The sequence below is a fragment of the Rhinolophus sinicus genome, chromosome 1 (genome assembly GCF_057876585.1).
Source record: "Rhinolophus sinicus isolate RSI-liver-muscle chromosome 1, RSI-T2T, whole genome shotgun sequence".
NCBI classification, from domain to species: Eukaryota; Metazoa; Chordata; class Mammalia; order Chiroptera; family Rhinolophidae; genus Rhinolophus; species Rhinolophus sinicus.
In genome coordinates this window covers 132552258-132576108 of record NC_142501.1, presented here as the reverse complement: position 1 = coordinate 132576108, position 23851 = coordinate 132552258, and the positions used below count along the sequence as shown (strand labels likewise).

Here is a 23851-nt window from a genome sequence, read left to right as displayed (position 1 = left end):
TAGCTGTCCTTTAAGTATGGTAGATTCACACATGCACACTTGATTCAGACGATTGATAGCTGTGTGACAAAGGATGGGTTACTTAACCACTCTGGGCAGCAGTTCTCTCTTTGTAAACAGGAATAGCACATACCTAGTTCCTGGCACATTTATGAAGATGTTTAACGTTATTACCACTCTCAACAAACGTTTTCCCTCTTCATACGCATGTGTATCCTCTGAGGTAATTGCTCCATATCAAGTTCTTTTCAGTGTTTAACTAAAATATCCATAAAGTAAAATGCTTTGTTCAGAATGTATGCCCTTAACAGGTATAATTATTCAACACTGAAAAGCAATTTTATGCTCAAGGCCACTGCTTTTAGGTATGTTGCTGAAGGGGAGAATTGGGGTGAAATGCAACCTGTGTTCTGCACCCCAAACTATGAACACTCCCTTTCTCGAGTCTCACTTAGGTACCAGGGAGGAACCAGAAACAATGCAGTGCCTCGTCCTTTTCTGCAATTCAGGTTGGGTGTTAGATAAGAATTGTCTTTTGCTGGTGATGGTGGTTATAAAGTCATGGTTCATAGTAACTCATTTATTAGTTGGCTCAAATAGTGTTTAAACATCTAATATATGAGTAACACTATTAGGATATAAAACAAAATTAAGCAATAATCTGGCTAAGTGTGATTAAGTGTCATAAGGAGTTTTGATACTTTATGTTCTTGAGAGCCTGTATTTATTACTAAGTACTCTTCTTTCTTTCTAATAGTACTCAACACCACATCACTAATCGCTCACGTAGCTGCTGCCTATCTGATGGGGCACAGTGTTTGTATCACAGGTGTTGGCAAGCACTACAGAACCAGGTCTTTTATTTTTTTTTTGAGAGTCAATTGTTAGAGATTTATCAGTGCACTCCTGGTTGTATCACATCTTCACGCCAGTTCCTAGAAGTTATTTGTTATTCCTCCAAGTCTCGGCTTTGACAGTCCATTTATTGCATTAATATTCATCTTTCACCTGGAAGTTCGAACTTCTGGTTACCCTGAATGGATTTCTGCGTGTGTGTGTCCACCTGGTTTGCTTGCCCACCCGCAGCCCTCTGTCTGTGAGCCCCTAGAGGAGTGTAAGTAGGAGACATGCTTGGGTAGGTCTTTTCATGTTACATTTTCCCAGGGCTTTCTTAGTGGTATTGCTTTGATAGAAATCCTAGGATTTTGACCTGAGGATGTGATTTAAAACTGACCCTTTCAAACTTTCCAGTCCTATGAGAGAAGCCCTGAGAGAAGGAAGGCAGGGCTGAGTGTTCTTTGGAATGTTTTATTGTTAACGGATCGTAGAGTTTTAAGTGTGTTGAGAAGAATCCTGCACCATAGCAGGACTCTCCTTAGGCATGTAGAGTACAATGTATGTTTTTCTGTTTTTAAAATATGATTTGTATCTCGATAGCATTTCTTTACGATGTCAGAAGACTTGAAGTCAGTAACTGGGTGTCTTTTGACCTGGTCAATCATGTGTGACTCAACTCCTTTAACCTTAGCTACATTTTAACGATTCATTTCAGAAGTTGGAATTTTATTAATATCTGACTTGCTTCCCTCAAGAATATTTATAGGCACAAAACCTGCAGTTCTATTTTTACAAAGGATTCTTATATGTAGAGGTGATTTTCAAAATGGTAGAGAACAGAGACAAAGCAAAATGAGAAGTGGGTTTCACATTTAATGTCCAATGGATGGCCAGAGCCCGAGAAATACAAGCCACTGATAGAGATCCGTGAATCAGACAAGGAGAGATCACAGAGAGAAAGAAAAGTCTGGACGGAAGGTCTAAGAGACTTATTTTAGAAGTTGCCTAATGACAGATTCCAGGTTTTAAATAGGAAACAGTATTTGGTATTCAAAAGATTTCTCAAATAAGGGAAAAAAGATAGCTCTGGGCCTTGAAAAGCTCATCTGAATAGCAAAAGGCTGAGCTGACTTTACAGGAAACCTGTGAAAAACTTCTCAATGTCCTTCCCTTTGCTTTGTCTTTATCTGAAGATAATGCACATTGTTCATATACATTAAACATGCACACTCTGGCGTGATAGCCTTAAATTGGTAGGTGTTGTGGCTTTTAAAAAATATACTTACTGTCTAATAAGTTAAATTTTATTTTAGTTTCTTATTAGTTACTTAAAGTCCATTTTCTACCGAATTGAGGTACTGCTAGGTAAACTTTTTGTCAAGAGAGAAAATTCCCCGTACTAGTAGTAGTCCAACTGCTACTACTAGTAGTAGTTCAACCTGGTCTGTTATTTGGAGAACATATAAGCAGACTAGTTGGTCCTCTTTGATCTGAACATTTCAGGAATAAATATTTCAAGAGTAAAACCGGTTTTATCCCTGTGTATGACCTAAATGAATATTTCAAACCTTTTATTTTTGTAACTGAAAGTAGCTATTATCTGTTGTGTTTTACATTTTTTTATTTGTCCTATTTATCATTGATGCATTCGTTTTGTACTAAAAATGTAAGGAATCTGTTACTCTGAAGGCATCTCTTTCTGGTAAATATTGATAAGGCAATCTTTCATATAAAATGAGCTGAAGTTTTTTAGTGCATTTGCAAATCATGAATTCTGGATTTAATTATATCCTAGGGGAACAACCTGAGGAAACCAAAAGTACTGACATAATTAGATCAGATTATGTAATCAAAAGCAAATGATGTGGTTATTAAACCTAATGAAATGATTTCCCAGCATTTATTTCATTTCTCTGATTCAAGAAATGTTACTAATAAGTAAGTGTGTTGAAATGGACATTCTAAGCAATCACCACTCCTAAACAGTCCTTTCCTCCAGACTGTTTTGCGTTGGAAATATTTCTAAAGGTTACACATTAGAGCAGATAGTTGATACTTTTTGAGACATAAATGAAAGGAAAGTGGGCAGGAAGTGTAGTGTGTGTCCTTATTAACGGCCAGAAAGAAAGCAATGAAAGAAGCAAATTGCTTTTATAAAGTACTGTTTTCTTGTATCACCACCTCCATTTTACATAAGATGAAAATGAACCAAGGGTATTATGTGATCATTTCACAAATATAATGATATGTTCAGCCTCACTAGTAATCTTAATTTCAAATAGAAAAGCAACACGACTTCTTGTTGGTCTGATTAACCAAGGTGGTGTGTGTGTGTGTGTGTGTCTGTGTGTCTGTCTGTGCGCCCGTGTGTGCAGCCAGTCAAGAACTGAGAAGATTTTAGCCTGCCAGTTTCATTCATGGCTGCTGACAGAAGACATGAGACTCCCGATGAAGGATTTTATTCCTTTCAGCACAGCAAGTAGTACAAGCATCGGCATATTTGGTTTAGTTCCCTTCATCCCCCAAACCCATGGACGTGTCACCAGTGGGCCCAGTGGAGGCCTGCATGCTCTGGTTGATGTTACAGAAGAGGAACCCTGAGCTGAGGAAACTTGATTCTCCTGTAATGGGCAGATAGGATGCCTGCCCCTTGCTTGGCGGGGAGATACTATATCCGTTCTCAAGACGTGCAAATATGCGAGTCCCCTGGAGGATTGTCTTCTAGTACAGACAGTAAAAGCTGTGAAATGGACTATTTGAGATGAAGCTGGTTTGGTCCTTTTATAAAGTCATTTGGCACTAAGTACCTTAAAATAATCGTGTCATTTGAAACATTCTATTTTAGACTTTTTTCAAAGAAAATGACCTAAATATTGAAATATTTTTATTTAGAAATCCATAATCATTGACGCTTTAAAATGTGCTATGATAAGTGAATTGATGAAATATTAAGTCATTAAAAGTGATTTCTCTAAATTGAAATAAAATGATACATTAATTAAAATATATTTTATTACTATTACTGTATAAACAAAGAAAACCAATATGATTTCTGAAAGCTGGAAGAAAATACCAAAGGTTAGATGAAATAGGTAGAAATCATCTAAGTACACTTTTGTCTTAGAGAGCATGTAAGACTTTAATTACTGTAACTAAACTTCTGTGTATAGAAGATAGACTTGTTTTTAACACCAAATGATGTGTTATACATCAAGTGTTAGTGGTCTTTTATTCATGTAGAAGGCAGTGTTGAACATCTTATTTATCACTTAATAGTGAGGAGGCTGTGTTGCAAGTATTTTACATTCATTAACTTACTGATCCTCATAGAAACTCAGTAGGTACTATTATTCTTCCCAAGTTATAAATGAGTAAACAAAGAGATTACATAATGTCTTTGAAATCATTCTGTGAGCATAAGCCATGTTTTTAACCCCAGACTAAGGTGCCATACCAAATATTACACATGTTTGATACTTTAAATTAGTGTCTTTGTGTAATGTCTTAATTTTTGTTTGGCATTTGTATCACATTCTGGACATTAAGGGCAGTGCAATAATACATAGCTAATTAGTTTTATTAATGCTAATCTATAAATTTATTATAAACTTTTGAACCATTATTTAAAATTGAGAATTCACACTAATTATCATTGCTATGAATCTTGTGTCAAACATATTAATAGGTTTCATTTTGTTTGAGAGAATACAATCTCTTGATCCCCAGGATATCTACCAACTAGCTTCTGCTTCATTAATTCAACTAGAAAATTGAGTGAAAGCAAGAGTTTTTTTGGAAAGCTGTTTACTTTATCCAAGTTATTTATTGGTTTCAAGTAAGTTATTGACCACATTTCACAATTATAATATTGCATTGGAAAGTAATCAACCAGTGCACACTCTAATACATATTTGCACAAATGGATTTTTTTTTGTAGGACCCATGTGTTGCTCTTTACTTGTTTATTAACTATTTAAAATAATGAGGTGTAGGACTCTGGCACTGCAAAATGTTTTTTTCAGGCCCTTCAAAATTAATTATGGTGAAATATGTATTTATCATCAGGGAAAAAGGGGTAAAAGTGCGTATCTTGCCACCTATTGAGAGCCTTGTTAGGTTTTTGTAGACCACAGAGCCCAGTGATGAATTTGGCTTCGTGTGACTCATCTTCACTCTTTCTTTGATTCTGTTTAATTGAAATTTCTTCTAGTTATCTATTTGCTATGGCATCAAAGCCGACTTTTTCTCATCTTAATCTTTTCTGCCATTCAGACTATTACATGGAAACATTGATTTTTTTTTTAAATCACTCTGCTTGACTTCTAGAACTGATTAAATATGATGTACATCAATATCAATGAACAGTTCCGTCTTTGTACTTCCCTATAATGTTCTCTTTTTTTTAGGCCCTTGACTCTTTGCAGTCACTTTTTAGAGAAATTATAATGATATTATGTAATAAAAAGTAATTTATAAAATGTAAGTTATTTTTTTAATTAAAAAAATAGCCTTTATTTCTAAAAGATGTCATCCTTATTATATAAATTACAGACATGGTAAAAATCACTTGAAGTCCTGCCACTGGTAAGATTTCTTGATGTTTCTCCTAAAACGAAAATTTGCAAAACAAATATTTTAATAGTAATTCTTACTCTCTATATAATAAAAGTATGTTTATTATATGTTCAGAATTTAATATTTTTTTTGCAACATAAATGTGATTATGGCCTGACACTAACTTGTTGGCTATGGTCACATTTATTACTTAATTGTCTGGGTCACTGTTCTATGAGTAAACATGGTGAAACTGAAGAACCGCAGGCCTTGATGCAATTTTCAAAATCCCAACATGACACTGAAGAGAAATGTGAAATCTTTTTTAGGCCAAATTTACCTCATAGTAAGAATTCCTACTTTGTTGTGATAGTAAATGAAAAGGTACGTATAATTTGTGCATTCTGGATGTTTAGTAAACTTGATTCTTTTTTCCCTAAACATTTTATTTTTATATGTAAGGTGCTTTCTATGAGTCCATCACAGCAAACTTATGAGATAGATAAAGTTATTTTTTAAATTCAGATTTAAAAAGTAGGGTTTGATGAGATGAACAAGGACCTGGCAGAGGCAGGTTGTTCATTATACCTCTGCACACGCTGGGCAAATACAGTACGTTTCTAGATGTAATTTCATGTAGAGTGTTCAGTAAGCCTTGTTAATGAATATTTTGTATGTCAATAACACAGCTTTGGTATCCAAACGACATTGTGCTCAAATCATTGGGAACTTGTCCTGTGGTTATGTTGCTCAGTTAAGTTTAGAAAAAAGATTTTGCACATATTTAGTTCATTAAAAATCCCATATGGTTTTTGACATATGTTTAAGGGTTGAGCTAAGGATAAAATTAAGGTTGTACTGAGGACTAAAGAAAGAAGTAGGTTTTTTAGTAACCAGTGCATCATAAGTCAACATAATTAGAAATTATTATATTGATTTTTTGTTATAGATTTTGAAATTTGTAAATTTCTTGCCTTTTTAAGAAGTGATTCGTACTTATCAGTAACAAGAAATATTTGTTTAGATTTTTTGTTTATTTTTATTGATTTGAATAAATGTTTATCTAAAGATTATTTTAGTCCCTACCCTAATGAATCTATTAATTTTGAAATCATTATTAAGCCCCAGGAAAATTGATTTTTTTGAGTGAGAAGTTGTGTGTGTGTGTGTGCGAGCGCGTGCGTGTGTGTATATATGGTATAATTATACATTACTTTTTAAAAATAATGGTGTTTTAAGATACCACAATAAGATAAGTATGGTTTACTTACCCATGTTATTACTTATTTCACTCAAAAAATGAAAAAAATTTTCGCCTCAATATAGTTTAGGATGTTATTGTTTAAAAGGCAAGATTGGTCAGATTACAAAACTGTATATTTTAACAATCCATAAGGCAGAGTATTTTTTCAGGCATGTTCGAAAGAAAACAAATTGGTGTTATTATGGTAAGCAAGCCACATTGGAAACCAGATTAATTAGACTGATTAAAACCCTGTTACCTAATGGGCTGCCATTTGGCTTTTCGAGTGTGGTGAAGGACTGAATGGTGCAGCTGCACTTCACGCAAAACAAGTGGCCTCGGTATTGCTGAGGTGGTGATAGATACCTGCGTTGTCATGTGTTTGGGATAAATCTGTGTAGGAATGAGGCAGATGATGCTAGGTGGGCTGCTGGGCTTAGTTATTGACTCAGTGATTGTTGGTAAGCGTTAATATATAAGCCTTCCTTTGTGTGTCATGGAGCACAGGAAAAGATGGAAGAAGAAAGAGGAGATTCCGTTATATGATTGGATGTTGGACTAAGTATCTTCCAATAAGGTTCCTCCTTGCTCTGCAATTCTAATAATCTATGAGACGCAGACTTACATTTTGGACCTTAATTTTGAGGTTCCACAATCCCACTCTGCATGTAACAGGTGCAAAGGTACATACTTTTTGTTTTTCTCTGTAGTTAGATTGCTTCCATAAGTCAACACCATCTGTTCATTTTCAAAAGACTCTTCTCTTGCCTTGGGTTGTGTGGACTCATGTTGTTGTGTGTGCTCCAAGACAGGAAATATTTCATTTCTATAGTAAATGGAAATTTCATGGACTGTGTTAAATACTATGTGTGCTGTTCCATTTAATCAGTATTAGTTTGAGAAGAGAATTTAGGAATCTGATTGTGGGGGATAAAGTTCACATATAATACTCAACATCACAGGTACTGAGATATATAATCCCAAATTATTTGATGTTGGGCTCTGAGGTCTGCAGAGCACAGTTTATATTATAATTTGCGACACTGTTAAAAGTATAATACTATTAATTTTCCTCTCCATATTTTTATTTTAGAAGGCATTTTTATTTTAAAAATCTTGTTTATTACCTGGTATTGTCTGTCCTTAAAAGTATTTGAATTTTTTTCATAAATGCTTTTGCTCTAGTGGGATATAGTGATCATGAAGTAAAATTATTCAACATTTTCTGATTTTATGTCTTTGAAAGGTTGCTGTAGATTCATCATTGTCAGTTTTGAAGCCACCTCCTCCCACATGTTTTCTGTTGTTTTCCAGGTTTGATGGGAAATTACTTTTCTCTGGAGATTTGACCAATTAATCAAGTAGTGGCAACATTAACACAAAAGCTTTCTGGAATCCTATTTGTGATACTTAGGGGACTCGGGGGCAGATTCCCCTTGGAATTATTTTCCATCGAGTATGATCCCCCCGAAACTCATTTAACTCCTGCTGTCAACATCCAAATAAATATTTCTCTGGAATACTATAATTCATTAATTGTTTACACGTCTTTCATTAAGTTTGGAAAATCTTGGAAATACTCTAAAAAGTATGAAAAAGACCATTTAGTTGAGCATTTTTGTAGAAATATAATTGAACCAATTAAATTATTTTACTGTTGAGAATAATATAAACAGTTAAGAAAAATTATAGTAAATTTGTTTAACACAGTGCCATCAGAACTCATTTCCTTTTGTGCTTCCTAAACATAAAAATCAAACATAGGTATGCTGGAAATTTAAGTAGGCAGGTATAACTAGTTTTTCATAAAATATTTTTTAAATGATAAATTATTTCTTGAAATTGTAGGCTTTTCTTTTCACGTAATACATATTTAAAATACTCAGTTCCTTGGACCTCAGTATGATAGATATGCAGGTGATTGATTTCTAGATGAAGTTTTTATTATGTTCCTTTAAAGCAGACGGTGTGCTTTGTTTTCCTTGTTTTGTAAACAAACCAGGTACAAAATTTGTCCTTTTAGTTTATATGGTGAATGATGGAGGCAGGATTCAACTTTTAAGTGTTGTAACTTCTAATCCTGTAGTCTTTGCATTGGCATCCCGTTAAGTTTTGTGTATCTTTTCTTTTAAATCTGTGAATGCATAGAAGGTATTTCATATTCAAGTAGGAAAAAATGCAGTTAGATAATTTTTCAAAATGAAAAGATAGTTTAGCCAAATTTAGTGTTTTTAAACACATAGTTCATGTGAGTGCTTATGATTTCAGAATGTAGCATCTATTGGCTTTTTCAATTGAGGGTTTTTTCAACTGAGAGTTATCCTTGTATTGTTAGTATTATGGGAGAGAGTAAGGGTATTAATTTTTACTAGAAGCAGAGAACCAATAAGTTCACATAATGCTTTTATCTCCACTTGTCTAAAACAAATTTCTAACCTGATTTAAAACTCATCCTTATCAAATATACATTTTATCACAACTCTTTTCTCTCCTTTGACTCCATTTAAAAAAAATTTTTGCTTAGATCAATAAAATATGGTGTAAAGGGTTAACAAAATCTTTCCCTGTCCTTCTGTATGAATTTAAACTTTGGTTATTTTTTGGCTTCATTTTTCTAGAAGCCTGATAAAGTTTGTATCAACTACTTTTGTATGGTGAAAGTGATCTCTGATTGATAAATTTCATCTGCACTGGAAAAACTGTTAATATGCGACAAGCAGCTATGGATATGGTGTTGGTATAAGAGATATTGGTTTCTCTGAGGCTAGAGACTTGTAAGCCAGGGCAGTACTTGCAACCAGCTGATGTGAGTGTCTGTCCCTGCACCTGAGCTGTGAGCTGGGAGAACTACAAGGAGGGGTCCTGGACAGCTGTGCAGACTGTTCCTCCCAAGGACATTTTCAAATATCTAGTCAGAATAAAAATAAATTAATAAACACTAGCAGGCTCTCTCTTCTGTTCCTTCTGGTTCCCTGTCCCTCTCCCCAGAGGCAGCAACTTTCAATTTACACAGATGTTTGTTGTGATATTTACTTCCATTTTTCTAAATAAATGGTTTATGACATCTGTTGACGTGCCTTTATGGAGGGTGAGAGATTTTCCTTTTATGCCACTTTCACTTTCCATGTTCCCATCTTTTCTGTATTGCTACATCAATAGCCAGTGTCACATTATATGGTAATTAAAGAATTGCTCCCTGCGTAACTAAGTTGGCACTCTGATTAAATATCCTCTCCTACACATTTTCTTTTGTTGTTCCTACAGCTAATTTGTTTTGTTTTCCCTTTACATATCTTTAATTCCCCCCGCTCACATGCACATTCTCTATGAGATTTGTCGAAATATTTCCCAATGTTCAAAAAATCAGACCAATTGTTAATTTCTTTTTCTCATGGAGATTGATAACCCACACCTCTCCATCCTGTTGCTCTAATCTGAACTGGTTTCTGCTTCTCTGTGCTGTCTTTTCACTATATTCTGGGACTTTCCTTGGGTTTTGTCCATTGTTTTATTGAATTTCCTGGATTTTGCTGGAGCACATACCAAAATAGCTTTATATGAAAGAGTCCATGGGAAGTAAAGACTTTGCACGTCTGAAAAATATTTTTTCAACTTTCACACTTGCTTTTTTTTTTTGGTTTGGTTGAACAGAGTTCTACGCTGAAATATAAGTTTTTCCTTGACATAGGAAGTATGACTCTTTTATCTAATAGAATTTAATGTTATTGGTAGTTAATAACAATGAAGACATTTATCCTAGGGCATTTCTTAATGATTTTCCTAGGTTTAGTTTGCTACTGTGTTTCCCTGAAAATAAGACCTATCCGGACAATCAGCTCTAATGTGTCTTTTGGAGCAAAAATTAGTGTAAGACCTGATCATATTTTACTATAATATAAGACTGGGTCTTATATAATGTAATGTAATGTAATGTAATGTAATATAATACTGGGTCTTATATTAATTTTTGCTCCAAAAGATGCATTAGAGCTGATTGTCCAGGTAGGTCTTATTTTTGGGGAAGCACGGTAGTAATCATACAAATGCTATCATTTGACAATGCATAGGTTAAATTCGTTGTTCAGAAATAATTCTCCACAATTTTCTTGCATTTTTACACATCTTGTTCTGAACTATCCTTTCAAGGATGCGTGTATAGCAAAAAGCCTTGGAAGATAGGTGTGATGTCTTCATCCATTGAAATGAGCAGGCATGCTTCCTATCTGTGTAAGAGATTTGGGTTCCCTAAGTTCATATTTCTTCTGTGTGTGCCAGTGTCCCCTGGCCCTCTTTGTATCACCTTGTGAGAATTTTAGCTTGAGGAACCAAAGCATGAAAGGATGATACTCTGACTAATGCTATTGCTGTAATAAACTGTCCTTTGTCTCTGACCCAGGAGTCTCATTTCTTCTGCCGGCATCCATAAAGCCATGGCAGGGTAACTTACGGGCTTTCATGTTGGGTAAAATCTTAGACCCTTTGCTGTAATTGATACCTATTTTCTCTTTGAAAATTTCCTCAATCAGCAGCCCACAGGGTTTTCCTCTTCCTGCCATTTACTTGATTGTATATAGCATTTAGTTTATATTTTTTAACATGTTTTCTCATTCCAAAGGCATTTTCCAGTGAAAGTACTTTGTATACTGTTAAGCACAACAAATGTTGGGTTTTATGAAAGTTTCTAAAAGGTAGATGATATATTCTGTATTTAAATCAGTAGTTAATATGTTTAATATATTTTTTAATTTATTGGGGTGACAATTGTTAGTAAAATTACATAGATTTCAGGTGTACAATTCTGTATTACATCATCTATAATATGTTTAATATTAAATTGTATGGCCAAGCACAAAGTATGAGTGGATGGGTATGTATTTTTAAAATATCTTACAGTTATGTAACATTACCCTAAAACATTTATTGAGATATGTTTTATGTCAGATATTGGTCATTTATTTCTCTTTTCAATAACAGCTAATATTTACTGGAGAATTATTGTGTGTCAGACATCATCTTACTCATTTCACCTCATTTACCTAGGACTCAGTAGTTCTAGGAAGATATTTTTATTCCGATTTTATAGAGGAAGCATTAGAAATATAGAAGGACTATATATACCTGCCAAATGACGTTAAATTGGCATATGATAGAGTTGGCACTCAAACCCAGATGTGTTTAATTCTCTAATCTGAGTTTCTAACCACTCTGCCTTTCTATAAAATGGAGAGGAGGGAAAGGTTTAAAAAGTTTATTGACTCACCTGTAAATCTTTTAACACTGTGTAGTTTAAATTAATACTATAGGTCTTCAATATTGATTTGACAAAAATCATAGCGAGATTCATTTACAGTAGTCTCCCCTTATCCACGGTTTTGCCTTCCATGGTTTCAGTCACCTGTGAACCACAGTCCAAAAATATTAAATGGAAGATTCCAGAAATAAACAATTTATAAGTGTTAAATTGTGTGGCATCACACTTCGTTCCACTTGGGACATGACTCATCCCTTTGTCCAGTGTCTCCAGATTGTATATGTACCCTGCCCATTAGTCACTTATCAGATCAGTTATCAGGTGGGGGAAGTCCATATTCACATAACTTTTATTACAGTGTATTGTTATAATTGTTCTATTTTATTATTAATTATTGTTAATTTCTTACTGTGCCTAATTTATAAATTAAACTTCATCATAGATGTATATGTATAGGAAAAAACATAGTATATATGGGGTTTGGTACTTTTCTGTGGTTTCAGGCATCCACTGAGGATCTTGGAATGTATCCCAGATCAGGGGTGATTACTGGACTATGGTTATAATGGAATTCAGTTTATAACTCTTGCTAAAAGTAACTGTGTTCAGTCACAGCTTTTTAAAAGTATAAAACAATAAAATAAAGCAATATAGAAGCTGATACTTACACACTCAGAAGTTGGGAAATTCTTAAGATGTGGTTCCCAGAGCATTTGCAGCTCAACCTCAGGGCAGTGAATGTTGCTATGTAAACTGAACACCTTACGAAGCTTCATGAAATAATATTCTGCAAGGTCTTGGGCGCCTGATAATGGGCACTGTGGGAACAATGAATGTGTACATTATCAGTCAGTTACTGTTTTATCATTGCAGTTTGGGGCATTTCATTTATGTGCTTCATTGTGCTACATAGGTGTTTCAACTGGTTATATATTGTGATTGCATTTCAGTGGTACTTAAATTATTAATGCATTTTAAAACAAAATGTCTTTAACTTGTAAGATTATCTTTTTTTCCCCATCTGATTTATAAATAATCACTTTGCTCGCCTCCCCTATTCCTATTCCCAAAGGAAAAACATAATTTTGGGAGTTGTTTACATTCAAAGTGTGGTTCCTAGGCAGGTTCAAGATGCTGCTTAACCTTTAAAATGTATTATGTGCTGGTGCTTTAAAGAGATAGATGACTAAGAAGTGCATATTAGAGCTTCTGGAAACATAGCATCATCAATCTTGAAGTAGCTTGGCTTCATGCAATGCCCTGCCATTGAGGTCCTAGGGAGCCCCTGTATAGCTCATAGAAAAACTGAGTGCATTCAGCTTCTTATTTTGGTAGATTCTCAGAGGAAATGCGAGCTGGATGTTACCAACTGTTCTGCCCTGCCTTAATATTGCTTCAATAATTTAAAATACTGTTTAACCCTGTATCTTGAACTTACAACCTTTGCTCATCATTTTCATTGATGTCTCTCTTGATATCCTAATATGTTTCTACTATGAGTCTTTCAAATACATGATTAAAAATATAAAATTTTTTCTCTAATGGTAGACTCTCATGTAGGTGGTTTAATGAGTTAGCATATGAACCACTGTTATCTAATTTATGTAGTAGAAAGGATAAACCTAACAAATTAAATGTATGCATATATATAAATTATATATACAAACTTCTAAGAAATAGGTTAAGTAAATTTTATTTAGTTGTATTTGGAAACTTACTACCCCAGAGATTCCTAGGGATGATTTTGTTTTCGTTAGCAAAGTATTGACCTTTGGTCCAAGGTAAAACCCCCAGGAGCCTCGCAGCCACTGAGTTTGGAGATTCTGAATCTTTTCTAAATATTCTAATTTGGTTAATAAGACCATTGATATCAGTCAGGCGTGTTTATCATTATTCAAGTTATCCTGAGAAGCCAACTTAACCATCAGTGAACTCCTTAATGAAAAGACAATAACCAAGATTATAAAGTAAGGCATGTTCTTGGGTGACATTTCATTTATTTTTATGAACCATCACATTTATTCTACATGACACCTTTTGGGGTACCAGCATACTTACCCAATCCCAATATCTATAACATGTTGGAACATAATTTTTATAAAATGTTGCCTTTGTAAAAGAAAGGATACAAAGGTGGGTGTTGATTATATTGCTGTGTGTGCCTTTCCCTCTGCTTGGTCCTTCATTAACAGAAGTAAACAGAAGTGGTTCTTTACGAGTATAACTAAGATCTTAATGCATTTATGGATAATTAATAGTTGATTGGCTCAGGGTAACTATACAAAATTTCATAGGATGAAGGATTTGAGTCAAGGATTGTACTTCATACTCCTTTTGACAAGCTGTGTTAGTGGAACTGAGGAACTGACAAATATGACTTGGAAGAGGTTGGTAGTCATTAAAGTTTATAATGGTCTCAACTGTGTAGTAAAAATTCTAAACATGGATCCTCTGTCATGTACATTTATTTATTAATATATTATAATATTATAATAACATATAATTACTTCCGAAAACATACACCAAAAAATGAAGTAAAATGATAAGAAAGTTCACATTAATTAGAAGTTATGTTTTCTTTTCTTATCACAGTGATGTTTTGTTCACCTCAGGGGATATGCGAACTCAGGAGACTATTGCTTTAAAATGCAGCTTTTCCATGTACACATACTCATCTTATCATCAAAGGTCATCTTCCCTGGGGGGGGGAAGACCTAATTATGACATCATCACGATGCCCCGTGGACTCCACTTTTATATAGTTTTCTTTCAACATTATAGAAATAAACGTAACTCAGAGTATACTTCTCTTTGTGTTCTGCTTCCTAGGATGAGGATGGAACAGAAGAAGACAACAGTCGTGTTGAACCCGTTGGACATGCCGACACTGGCTTGGAGAACATGCCCAACTTTTCTCTGGAGTGAGTTACTGATGGTTTTCACTAAATTTGTAGTATACATGTAGCATCGCTGATAGCAGCAAGTATTCCAAAAGCATATGGCATGCGGAATGTTTGGGCTGAGTTAAAATTTGCCTGGCATTGGTTTGTTGTCCAAAGAGCATCTTTCATCTATTGAGTTATTAATAATTATCTAATGTAAAAAGAATAGCATGGAAATTCACATGTACCTGTCTTGAGTTTCATGCCTTGGCAAATACTATTAAATTATAATATCAAATAGTATTTGACTGAAAATGTTTGTCATATTAACAGCACTGTAACTGTTTTCAGATTGCTTTGTATGTCAGTATTTTGGTCATTTGTTCTTCAACTTGGCTAAATAAAAAAAAATTGTAGACATACTTTACTTGACAAACTAGTTGGATCATGTAAACATTAGCCATTTTAGTATGTATGTGTGTGTATATATATATGTATAGTTTGAAAAAATAGAATCTCTCAAGATATTTGAAAATTAGAGGTCATTTATTAGAGACCTTGAACATGATTTTAAATATAAAAAGACAAAGTGAAACTTTCCTATATCATCACAACTGTACAATTATTTTAAATATTAGCATGTTTAAATGGAAAGGGATTTCCAGACTTCTTCCTTTGATAGCTTAGAGCAGGGAGGGCAGTCATTCTGAAATTTTTCTTTGACTTTAGGTAAAAGTTAGAGGATCTAGATACTAACATTTGTATTTTTAATTCTGTCTTCTTTTAGTCTTCCAAGGGAAGGCTCTAAGAACTTCCTCAGTGAGATTAGGCTTTAGAATTAGATTATGTTTGGATATAGAGTAACCAGTGTTCTCTAAGTATTTACATTTACAAAATACTTGCCATGTCGTAATTTTTTTAGAATGAATGTACAATAAAAAAATTATTAAAGTAACCGTACTATTCTTAGTTGACAAACCAATCATTAAGCAGATTTTAAATGGTATATGATGTGAAATTCTATGAAAATACAAAAAAATTTAAATTCCATTTAAAGTGTTAATTTAGTATGGCAAAATTTTTATTTTGTCCTAATTATGTGTGTGATTAAATCTGTGCACATATTTTCCATTTTGTTTTTATTTGTTTGATATCCCTGTCTTTAATTTTCTTTAGTCCTTATATTATATAACCAGGACATTCATAGAATATAGGATAATTTCAGGTTATTATTTAGGAAATACAGTGGAAGAATTGCCATTTTCCATTATGTAGTGTGACCTTTGTCATTTATTTAAGCAAGTCCACCTTGCTTAAACTAGATGTTTAATTAAAATACTATATCCAAATGTTGATTGTTAGATGAGTACTGTTTAGACTTTTATACAATACACACACACACACACACACAGAAACACACACACAACAGTCTGCAAAGAAAGTGGAATCTCATTTAAATGGTTTAGGAAATTTACAGTCTCTAAAATACACCCATTTTCATTAAATTCAGGCTTATTACTTAACAGTGAAGTAGTTATGTAATAGAAGTAATTTCTCGTTACTTCATATAAATAGCTTCCTGACTTTAAATTTCAATTACCGACACTTCTATGAACATTATTTGGGTTTTAGTAGATATCTATTCACTTTGAGAAAGAAGTTTCATAACCTGTACTTGCAACAGTTTAGGAAATGGTGACTTGGAATTGTTGTAGAATAGTGGGGAATCAGGATAGCTCGATCACATCTGACTGTCACCTACAGGGGCAAAAACTTTGATCTTATTGGATTATGGAAGACTCAACGATATGAGATATATAGGAGCACTGTGTAAATTATAAAAGTGCTTTTTAGCTGCAACACCTTCGCTGAGTTAATCTTCATTGCCCTTGAAAATAGATACTGGGATGGTACATTTTTAGTGGAATTCTAGAGATTTGACTTGCAAAATGGGTACTTAGGTTACATAGAAGAGTGGTCCGAGGGAAATGGTTTTATGTCATTTTTAATGTAGTTATTTCTGATGATTGCTCTCCCTCCATGCCATCAGACTAGAGGTCAGGTATGTAGTGTTTAACGTTGCCTTCATCACCATGCTTATATTCCAGAATGTGTATGTACACGCGTGTGTGCTTGGTGGGGTTTTTGTTTTGTTCTCTTTTGTTGCTTATTGTATGTCTGTGTTGCTGTGGCTTTTTGTTTTGTTCTGTTTTGGTTTGGTTTGGTTTGTTTACAGTCCATGTTCATGCTCCCTCATTCATCATTGTCTCACAGTGATATGGTAAAGCTCGTACACGTCCCCAACGATGGAGGGCCTCTGGGAATCCATGTAGTGCCTTTCAGTGCTCGAGGCGGCAGGTAACGTATCTTGGAGGTTTTTGATTGAATCATAATGTGCAGTGTTTTATCTTCAGTTTATGCTCAGATACACAATGGTGTTGATTTAGCATATGCTTAATGCAAACATTTTCATTTGGGGCAACTGCCACTTCGTTCATACGTATAGACATCATAATCATGGAAAGCACTTAGGCCGATGAGGAAACCTAGCATTTAAATTGTCCTAATAATTGTATTGTTCATCACATCTGTGCAGACATTTCACTTTGTTATCAATTGTTGATACACATTAGAGTCAGAACTTCAGATGAATTTGCAAAGTTAAGGGTGAACTTAAAAGCAATTTTCTGGAAAAATTTATCCAATAAAAATTATTTGCATAACTTAGGTAATGATCCATTTTATATTCATTTTTATGTTTATTTAGTTCTTCATTTTACAACCTTTTTATAATTTTGTTTGACATTTTAAACAGTTAGACAAGCTATGGATTTATTTCCTACCATGTAGCCTGTGGGTCCTTTCCTTCAGTAGTCTGTACATTCCAATGTCAAAATTTTGTACTGTTTGTTAATCGGACTTCATTACTTTATAGACCATATATCCTTGACATATTATATGAGTTGCTTTTATTTTGCTGCTTTTTTCTGTGAAATAATTATTGTTTTTGTTTGTTTGTTTAATATATTCAAATACACAGTATAACTTGATTTTGCAACAAATGGTTGATGGGCCTCTGTCATGGACAAGTGAGGTGCATTGCATCCTTCCCAGGAGCGTTAACCTAGGCACATTTAACTTGTTGGTGTTCAGTCACATCCTTTTTTATTTACCCATCTAATGATTACCCAGTGAAAGATGTTTATGAACTCTTTGGCTTTGTATTCTGAACTTCTTTCTTTTGTTGTTATTTTATTTACTAATTTTTTAGTTTAACTTTATTTACCCTGGGAGAATGGGAAGCTGAAAAGGTACTTTAGATCAATGACCGAGATCTTAGAACATGGTTTGAACTCTGACCAAAGAATTATAAACATATCATGAGTTGTAAAAGACAGATGCAGTACCACTTGCCAAGCTTGTGATTAAATTATTTATTTTTAAAAAATGGGTATTTGAACAATTGTACTATCTTCCTGGTATGTGTTCCTAACTGTGGGAAGTCCAGATTTCATCTCTTTGGTAAAGTACTTTGGTAAAGTACTTTATGGAATGTCTGGATGCTGAAACTTTGATTTACCTAGAACTCTGCTAGAGTATGAGACTTGAATGTTAATGTTATGTAGCAAGATGTGAAATTCGCCTTGAAATTGGGAGTGTTGGTATATTCACAGAGTTGTAGTTACTTTCACTTGTATCTTCCTCTTCTTCTTTTTAAAATTTTGAACTCTGAGAAGCATTGAAATTTCTTAAAAGAACTTTTAGTTAAACAAGCTTAGTTGTTTTCAAAATGGCTCTTGCCTGCATTTCCTTTAAAAATATAATTTAAAATAATCTCAAAAGTTAAATCTTTTTCCATTTATATCATAAGTAGAAAAAATAAGGTAAAATGCATGGATTATAGCTTCCCATTATTAACATGTCTTTAACTGCTTGTGGAATATGATTCATGGCAAATAAGATTTAATTGTGTATGTATCAGCTTTGAACCAGTATTTCAATGACAAACATGTTATTTTGTGTCATTTATTATATACTTCCCACCTCAGTGTAAAAGGATATTAAGACAAAATACATCGATGAAAAGCCTAAAGCAAAAGTAGAATAATATAGAAAAACCTACTATAGATTAATTCAATGGAAGGCATTTCCTAAAATCCACCGAAGTTACTGGTTCCCATGGTGTGTTTAGTTTCAATATACAGAATACATTTAAGTAGACACATATCCCTTTGCAGAACTAGAAGTTGTTTTTCAGCTGAGTCATTTTTAATCCCTGTTGATTGGGCATTTAATGAAGAAAATCTCTTGTAGCTTTTCTATATAAGGGATAAAGAGATTAAGAAAATCAGATTTCCTATAAATCTTTAATAGGCATCACCAGTTTGCATACTGGGAAACAGAACAATTTTGTTTTTTTCCAACGCCTGTATATTGCGTCTTTAAGTTTCCTCATGGACTTGATAGTAATGGTTCTTCAGAGGTAGGTTGACAATGGGGGAGAAAAACCAGGCAGCTGCTCAGAATCGTAGATACCAATCTTCAGAAGCCAGAAACACCTATCTCCCTTGTTCTCAGAAATGCTTCGAAGTAGATTCTTCTCATTCAGTTAGATACCTTCCCAAGGTTTTACCAGGTGAGAATTCCTATGTTAGGTCCTAGGAAACTAAGATGAACAGGACATAATCTTCCTCCAGGGATTTGCAGTCAAGGTGGAGTGATAGCCAAGAAATGACACAATTATAATTGTGTGACAAATGTTGATATAGTTATATAATAGGTACTTTGTGAACTGGTAGAGGAAGTATTGTTTGAATTAGATTACTGTAGCTGGCTTGTGGGGGAAGATATTTGAAATGTGATGATAGCTTATAAAGGAAACCACATCAACTCTATGGTGGCTGTAAGGGCAAATTAAGCAATTCCGTATAGCGGAAAGGAAGAAATTAAGTAGAACTCATGACAAAATTGCACATATATCTACTGGGAATACAAAAATACATATTCATGGGATGTAAGTAGAAATTTCCAAGAATAACTTCCCTTGTAAAAAATTCCAATCATACTTGGGCCTTCTCAGTTTTGGAGATACAACTAATTGAATACCACTTACCGAGTACTTACAGGCATACACAGCAGATCCTAGGATTACATCGTTTCATTCGATGTCGTTTTGTTATAATGTTGATGAGGTGCTGTAGGAACTTAACTCTTGTTTATATCAATTAGCCTGTGGTAGAATTGTTTCCTTATATGTCATTTCACTGCAGTTCCAAAAACTTATTGATGATGTTAAGTGAGGACTTGCTGTACCTCATTTTATCGCACTTCACCTATTGAGCTTTACAGATAATTGCATTTTTTACAAATTGAAGATGAGATTCTCCACTAGCAAAAAGATTATGACTTGCTGAAGGCTCAGATGGATGTTAGACATTTTTAGCAATAAAATATATTTTAATGAAGGTATGTACATTGTTTTTTTCAGATACAATGCTACTGTACAACCAATAGACTATAGTATAGTATAAACATAGCTTTTATATGCATTGGGAAACCAAAAAATTCACGTGACTCACTTTATATTGTGGTAGTCACTTTATTGTGGTGGTCTGGAACTGAATCTGCAGTATCTCCAAGGACTGCCTGTAATTTCATAAACGTGACACGTGAATGTCAGTGTTGCTTTCTGATTTAGATTTCAAAGTCAAAAAATATAAGGAACAATGCAGAATGGGGGTTATGTATCATAAACTAAAGCAAAACAATGCAGAACATCTAGAATATCAAATATAATTCTGGAATATAGGAAAAATGTGAAGTCAGTTTTAGATAAAAATTTAAAGCTACTAGGTATAATTATGGCCTGAGGGATAATAAAGTTTTTTTTTTTTTTTTCATTTTTAATAAAGGTCTTTCTGGGCCTCCTTAAAAAGGCTATTTCCTAGAGTAGGTCGGATGTTGCTCCTTGAATGGGGCATCCATGACAATTGGCATGTGGTTGATTATCCGCCTACCACAGCCTCATATCCTGAGAAATGGAGACAAATAGATGCTTAGAAAAGACAGTATTATCTTTCCTTTGATGCTGTTTGTCTTTAGTCATCATCTGTATGTTATTCAGAAATAAAGTTAACTGATCCCCATCCAGAATTCTTTATTCATAGTTTTATTACCTTGAAATAAATTTTCACATCATACGTATAATTTCGTTTCTGCTGATTTGAATGTCAAACATAACTTCCTTATTTAAATCACAAATGTTACTACTTTCAAAAAGTAAATAATTGTCTTATGGCAGAAAAACCATCTTTTTTTTTTTTAACATATTTTTATATTTCTATAATTTGGCCTATAGGTATTGCTTAGTAAGGGAATGAATGAACCTATGACTATACAAATTAGCTGTGGTATTACTATATTAGAAATAAAACAGTAAGGGTGTACCCTGGCTCAATAGTTGTTAATGACTTTTCCTGAAGATTTCTAATCACATAGGAGTATGATTATGATGTATTGTAATGCTAAGTATTTAAAAAGTAAGATACAGAAGAGCAATATAAGAATAATGGGTATACCAGAAGGAGAAGAGAGGGAGAAGAGAACAGAGAGCCTATGAAAACAAATAGTCAATGAAAACTTCCCAAACCTATGGAAAAAACTGGATCTTCGAAACCAAGAAGCAAACAGAACACCTAATTATCTCAATCCAAAAAGACCTTCTCCATATTAAAACTGTCAAAAATTAATAACAAAGAAATAATTCTCAAAGCAGCCAGGGAAAAGAAGACAGTTATCTAAAAAGGAAAGGCCAGTGGATTACCGTCAGATTTTTCTGCAGAAATTCTACAATCCAGGAGGGATTGGAATCAAATATTCAAACTATTAAAAGAGAGAAATTGCCAGCCAAGAATAATGTATCCAGCCAAGTTATCCTTTATATGTGAAAGAATAATAAAGATTTTTACCGACATGCCGAAGCTGAGGGAATGTTCCACCACAAGGCCTGTATTATAGGAAATATGGAAGGGGGTTATTCTACTTGAAAGAAAAAGACAAAACTATGAATAAGATGACTAACAGACAGAAGCAGGAAATGGCAACCAATGTTCAGAATAAGGCACTATGTACTTAAATATCATGTAAAGATTAAAGGAAGTAAAAACATAAAAAGCTAATTGCTAATGCAACTCAGAAATGAACTGAGCATAAATAGGGATAATTTGTGAGGAGAAGAGGTAAAGGTGTGAATTTGCAAAGTGGATTGGAGATAAGATGAATGTTGAAGAAAAAGGACTGTTGTATATATGAAACTTTCTTTTACTTAACTGAATGGTAACCACAGACAAAAGAATCAAGAACTGAGACACATAACATAAAACAAAAAAAAGAAAAAGAAACAGGAAAAAAATCATAGAATACCACCAAACTAAATTAACAGATAGAAACACAAGGCAAAGAAATAATGGAGACAATGAGCTACCAGACAGCAAAAGATAAAATGGCTATAGAAATCCTCATATATCAATAATCATTCTAAATGTAAATGGACTGAACTCACCAATAAAAAGGCACAGAGTAGCAGAGTAGATCAACAAACAAAACCCAACCATATGCTGCCTTCAAGAGACACAACTCAGCTACAAGGACACATATAGATTCAAAGTGAAAGGGTTGAAAATGATACTCCAAGCAAGTGGTATCCAGGGAAAGGCGGGTATATTCATACTTATATCAGATGAAACAGACTTCAGGGTGAAAAAGATAACAAGAGACAAAGATGGACATTTCATAATGGTAAAGGGGACTATACAACTAGAAGACATAACAGTCATCAATATCTATGCTCTCAATCAGGGAGCACCACAATATATAAAGCAACTACTAAGAGAACTAAAGGGAGAAACTGACAAAAATAACTATAGTAGGGGACCTAAATACCCTATTGACAGCTTTGGATAGATCATCCAAACAGAAAATCAATAAGGAAATAGCCTTAAATGATACCTTAGACCAAATGGATATTATCAACATTTACAGGCCTTTCATCCCAGAAAACCAGATTATACACTCTTTTTCAGTGCACATGGAACATTCTCAAGGATAACTGTATATTTAGGCATAAAACTAGCCTCAATAAGTTTAAAAAGATTGAAATCATACCAAGTGTATTCTCTGACTACAGGGCTTTGAAATTGGAGATCAACTGCAAAAAGAAAGTATGAAAAATCACAAACATGTGGAGATTAAACAACATGCTACTAAAGAACGACTGGGTCCAAGGTGAGAAAAGATAAGATCAAAGGTTACATACCATATTTCCCCGAAAATAAGATCTAGCCAGACAATCAGCTCTAATGTGTTTTTGGAGCTAAAATTAATATAAGACCCGGTCTTATTTTACTATAATATAAGACTGGGTATAATATAATATAAGGCCGGGTATAATATAATGTAATATAATATAATACTGGGTCTTATATTAATTTTTGCTCCAAAAGAAGCATTAGAGCTGATTGTCCAGCTGGGTCTTATTTTCGGGGAAACATGGTAGAAACAAATGAGCATGAGAATACAACATATCAACTCTTTTGGGATGTAATGAAAGTGGTAATATGAGGGAAGTTTATATCCTTACAGTTCTGCCTCAAGAAACAAGGAAAAGTCCCAAATAAACCAGCTAACACTACATCTTTAAAAACTAGAAAAAGAAGAACAAATGAAGCCCAAAGTCAGCAGAAGTAAAGAAATAATATAAATTAGAGCAGAATTAAGTGAAATGGATAGCAAAAAGACAGTGAAAAAAATTAATGTAACAAAGTGACAAAGAGCTGGTTGTTTGAAAAAAACTAATAAATTTAACAAACCCCTGGCTAGGCTCACTACAAAAAAATACAGAAAAGACTCAAATACAAAATCAGAAATGAAAGAGAAGTTATAATACATACCACAGAATACAAAAAGTTGTATAAGAATACTATGAAAGACTGTGCCACCAAACTCAATAATCTAGAAGAAGTGGACAAGTTCTTAGAAATATATAACCTTCCTAGACTGAATTCCTATGAAAATCTACATAGACCA

At 33.8% G+C, this 23851-nt stretch overlaps 1 protein-coding gene across 17 annotated transcripts in view; it reads left to right on the top strand.

Moving 5' to 3' along the window:
• The window catches only part of PARD3 (par-3 family cell polarity regulator), a 613392-nt gene that overhangs the window by 322442 nt on the left and 267099 nt on the right, over window positions 1-23851 (top strand). For 16 of the 17 annotated variants that reach the window (XM_074324705.2, XM_074324703.2, XM_074324704.2 and 13 more), the window contains 2 exons: window positions 14715-14806; window positions 17042-17125. In XM_074324705.2, the coding sequence (XP_074180806.2) occupies window positions 14715-14806; window positions 17042-17125 (176 nt within the window). The remainder of the gene's footprint in view (window positions 1-14714; window positions 14807-17041; window positions 17126-23851) is intronic. The other variant, XM_074324700.2, reaches the window with a different exon arrangement.